Source organism: Eufriesea mexicana, unplaced genomic scaffold, assembly GCF_001483705.2.
Source record: "Eufriesea mexicana isolate 0111107269 unplaced genomic scaffold, ASM148370v2 scaffold474474812, whole genome shotgun sequence".
Taxonomy (NCBI): domain Eukaryota; kingdom Metazoa; phylum Arthropoda; class Insecta; order Hymenoptera; family Apidae; genus Eufriesea; species Eufriesea mexicana.
In genome coordinates, this window is record NW_016907966.1 from 710,324 (window position 1) to 714,826 (window position 4,503).

A 4,503-nucleotide genomic window follows, 5' to 3' on the forward strand; every position below is an offset into this window, starting at 1 on the left:
TTCCCTTTTTATTCGTCGTTTTCATATAAACTGTCTGTTCGTAGAATTGTTGCTTTCTGGGCTTTCAATCACACAAAGTGAACCATCATGCGCACATCTGTTCATAATTCATTTAAGACAATCACCTAAAAACAATCGCCAGTCTGTCGACAGCGACACACATGGTAGCCCAAACAGCGAGGTTGGACGAAGCGGAGACCACAGGTAAATAGACGAATACGTCGAACTGCAGCCAGCCATTTTCACACCAGAAAACACCTCTAGCTAGACCGGAAAACAGAAGCATGACGCAAGTGACGAGATCGGCAGCTGCAAGAACTGTAAAATTCGTTTAATTTATTATCCTCCATTTGTCAAACAATCGTTATAGTTCTTTCTTTCAGAGAATTTGATTTTAAATTAGGTATATTAATTTTTCGAAAACTATACAGGGTAGACCGATAATTTCGAAAATTTTCATTCCCCTCGATATTTTTAGAGATATGGAAATTGTAAGATAATGTGATAGTCACTAGTGACATACTAGTAACTTTTTTATGGACTAGGGATTTTCATAGATGTCAAAGTGCCGCCATATTTTTAAATCACATGCTATATTATAGTTCATCGTAGATGGAATAAAGATAATTCGTGTTTCATTAATATGTTATAATAAATTGAAACATTAACCTGTAATGTAAATTATGCTATTATAATAGTAAAATATAAGAATAAAGAGGAATAAACACAGAATGATAAAAATGTATAAAATATAAAATGACAGGAAAATAAAAATATAATAAATAAAATTAAATTAGATTAAATAAATTAAAAATGTAATAAATGCAATAAAATAAATTGAATTAAGTAAATTAAAAACATAAATACTATTGTAATATTTCAATTACTTGTAATACAATGTTATTCAGACAATCAACAAAGTAGTATAATAATTATTATTGTACACGTGGTATCGAAAAATGTCTACTGAAATTTCTGCAATATTACAATTATTGTTAAAATCAAAATTGCACATGATTATAATAATTTTTGTTCAATATCTTCTTACAAATATCTTCGACCTTGAAATCTTCGAAAATTTTCCACCCAAAGTAAAATGATTAAGAACATTATGGTTTTCTCCAACTTTTGTAAGTAAAGAATTTCCATATACGAAGAAATTAGTGAAGTTAATCATAGTAATCAAAATTATCGGTCCATTAAATGTATTGGGGGTCTCAAAATTCACGCGAGAAATAATTTTGATAGAAAAGACAGGTTTTTAATTAAAAATTGTAAATATTGCTAATATTTATTATAATATTTATTTATAATAATATAATAATAAAGAAAATATAATAAATAAAATTATAACTATGGTAAATTAAAATTTTTAATAAAATAAAATCTTTCGCATAGTGCTCCATTTTTAATAACCCTAAACTGTCAGCTGTCACGTTGTCTTTTTCTTTTGGTTGTCAACACTTCACCGCACAAATGTAAAATTCAAATCTTGGGTGAATTTTGGGACACCCGGTATAGCTTGTGAAAAGTATAATCAGTTCGCTGCTCTGTTTATTTTAGAAAACAGATTCCGAATTTATTTTTACGAATATTCGATGTCAAAGGTTTCGTGAATTTCAGTATGGGGGAATTCAATTATCGATTTTGGAATTAATACTAGGATGGCGGATCCGTATTGGCAAGAACTGGGTTAAATTCGAACTGCTCGGAAATTTAATTTCAGAATTATTTAAACGAAATATTTATTTATTCAACTGTATAATGATATAATATTTAATTTTACTCCCCGATGTTTATAAATTTCGTAATTACGCAGACACGAAATTAATAAATATTTCATTAACAATCGACTATTGCAAAAAATATAATTTTCATGTTATTAATTATAATCTATATGGTAAAGAGATTTAATGACGTGAGATAAAAATAAGACATCTTTAAGATATAACGTTATAAAATTGGTTCAAAAATAAATCAAAATTGAATTTTAAAATAGCTTTGAATTTGAATTTTAAAAATAGCCAAAGAGCTTTGAATATACTTGTGGATCATTTATATTTTTAATGATGCTTCGTTTTAACTCGAATATTATGTATATTGAAAAATAATATTCGTTTTTGATAATATATATTTATCTTAATAATGTTCTTACGATATATATATAGTATGTATAATAAAATATTCCATGTACACATTATTTTCATTTTTCAAAATTTTCGCAAGATAATTAAAGCACGATTTGCAATAAAACGGAAATAATACGAGGTCACACGAGGCAAATGACTTCTGAAAAAAATAAAAATAAAAAAAAAGGGAAGAGAAAAATGGAAATTGGAACGATTTTAACTGGAAGGGAAATAATTCGAGTTTCGCAGGTGAATTTGTTGTATTAAGCTCTTAACCCTTCCGCTACTAGGGGTCACTATAGTCACTAGCCACGAGACGCCACCTATACACAACTGGTTACTATAGTCATCGGTCACAAAAATTAAGACAAGTGCTCCCGTTTCGCTTAGCAAAGAATTCTTCGCTTCGCAAAGAATTGCAAGCACTATTGTGATGTGATGTGATGTGATGTGATGTGATAATTGATTTTTCTTTTTCTTTTTCTTAATACTAAAGACTGTAATGTTTTCAGCTTTGACACGGCGCTTCGTTCAACGGGAGGGAATCCGCGATGAGGAAGAGCTCCGTAGCGAAAAGGTTAAGCGGCTTGCAGCTCAATCTAACCTGTCAAATACGTGAACACTGACGCCTTGAAATTTCCCTTGCAGAGAACGCACAGAATCAAAGCGTTTCCAATTATCCCTAGGATCGAAATTATAGGAATTGCAATGCTGTACACTGCGATGCTGTGGAAAGTGGGTTCCACTATCCAAAGGCTAATGCCGTCAAAATACGTTTTTGAAGTGGTTGACAGTGATCTGTGAAGGGATGAGATATTTTGTAAAACCACTGTTTCCAGAATTATACAGTTTATTTATAAAATAAATTAGAAGTAGAATTTTTACTGTTGTAGATTATAATTACATTAGGGTATGTAAATAAAATACATGAAATAGGAAAATGTAATCATATGAGAGCTAATATATGAATGTGTTCTGAGTGATATGTGAAATATAGAAATACAATTATATATGGATATATGTGAACTAGTGTTATATGATACTAGTATATGAAATCCTAAGAATATATTTAGAATGATGTGAAATGTGTATAAATATGGTACTTTACAAGCCACTGGAAAAATGTATGTGAAATATAAAAATCTAAACATTTAATAATATTCAAAAGCATGTACTATACTATAAGAAGCATAGAAATACAGTAATATGGTGATACAAATATATACAAAGACTATGTGGAATATATATGTATTATAAGTTTGTACAGAATGTCACATATTGATAATGTTTAGACACTGTGCAATTAGGTATGAAGAACAGGTAAAATATACAATGAATACATTGAAAATATGTTATAACAATGGAATTATTATTATTTGGACATTGTAATTCTAACTTAAGAAGATTTAAATATTTTCAAAATTATTGCTTATCATTTATTTTCAACTGTGAACATGTATGCATGTGAAATATATCAACATGTGCAAATAAGGTATACCATAAACAAAGAGGAAACCACCAACAAATCTAAATAATACCTGAAATATATAAAAGTATTATGTACTGAAAATATATATTAATAATATAAAACTATGTCAAATTACTATTTTTTAAAGTAATAACCTATGATTCATTTTATAATATGAACATATACACATTTAAAGTAACATGTAAATAAAATACAGTAGACATAGTAACACAGAAATATAGCCAAAAAATACTAGAAATATGCAAAACAATATTTTACATGAAAATATGCCATAATAATAAAAATATTAATATTTAGATACTATGTTAAATTATTATATTTTAAAGCAACGTGTAAATAAAATACACTAAATATGAAAATGCAGAAATATGCACAAGAAATAGCTTGAATATACAAAACAATATTTTACATGGAAATATGCCCTAATAATAGAACTACTATTATCTGTACGTATTCGTGAGTTAAACAATTCACCACCCACTACTTATCTTGCAGCAAATACTACTTGCCTTCTGCAAATCACCGCTATTTGTCCACTGAAATTCGCCCGACTGGTGGTCGACATTATTTCCATTTCCTGGTACACGAGAAATTTCAAGGCATTTTCTGCAATACCAAGCAAATGGTAGTTAAAAAAAGAATGATGCTCGAATAAAAGCGGAGAACAAGCGGGAAACGAGGCGAATTAGAATCGCATCTGACTTTAAGAACCGACCTGAATCGAGCGCTGATGAAACGTCGACTTTGCCCTTGCTTAATCGCGATCAAACGAACGATTCTTTTTTCTTCCTTAAATCTCAACTAAGCATTTCGATGATGAGGTGAAAAGGTTTATATTTTGGGGAAAGCACTCGAATACCATATTTTATATACCGGGCTTACTTG

The 4,503-nt window shown here is 29.2% G+C and overlaps 1 protein-coding gene across 1 annotated transcript in view; it reads right to left on the reverse strand.

Moving 5' to 3' along the window:
• The window catches only part of LOC108548848 (probable G-protein coupled receptor B0563.6), a 13,341-nt gene extending 9,158 nt beyond the window's left edge, over positions 1-4,183 (reverse strand). The window contains exons 1-3 of the mRNA XM_017901976.1: positions 4,128-4,183; positions 2,734-2,927; positions 126-318 (exon numbers count right to left, since the gene is read on the reverse strand). Of these exons, the coding sequence (XP_017757465.1) occupies positions 126-318; positions 2,734-2,927; positions 4,128-4,183 (443 nt within the window). The remainder of the gene's footprint in view (positions 1-125; positions 319-2,733; positions 2,928-4,127) is intronic.
• Between the last annotated feature and the right edge of the window lie 320 nt (positions 4,184-4,503).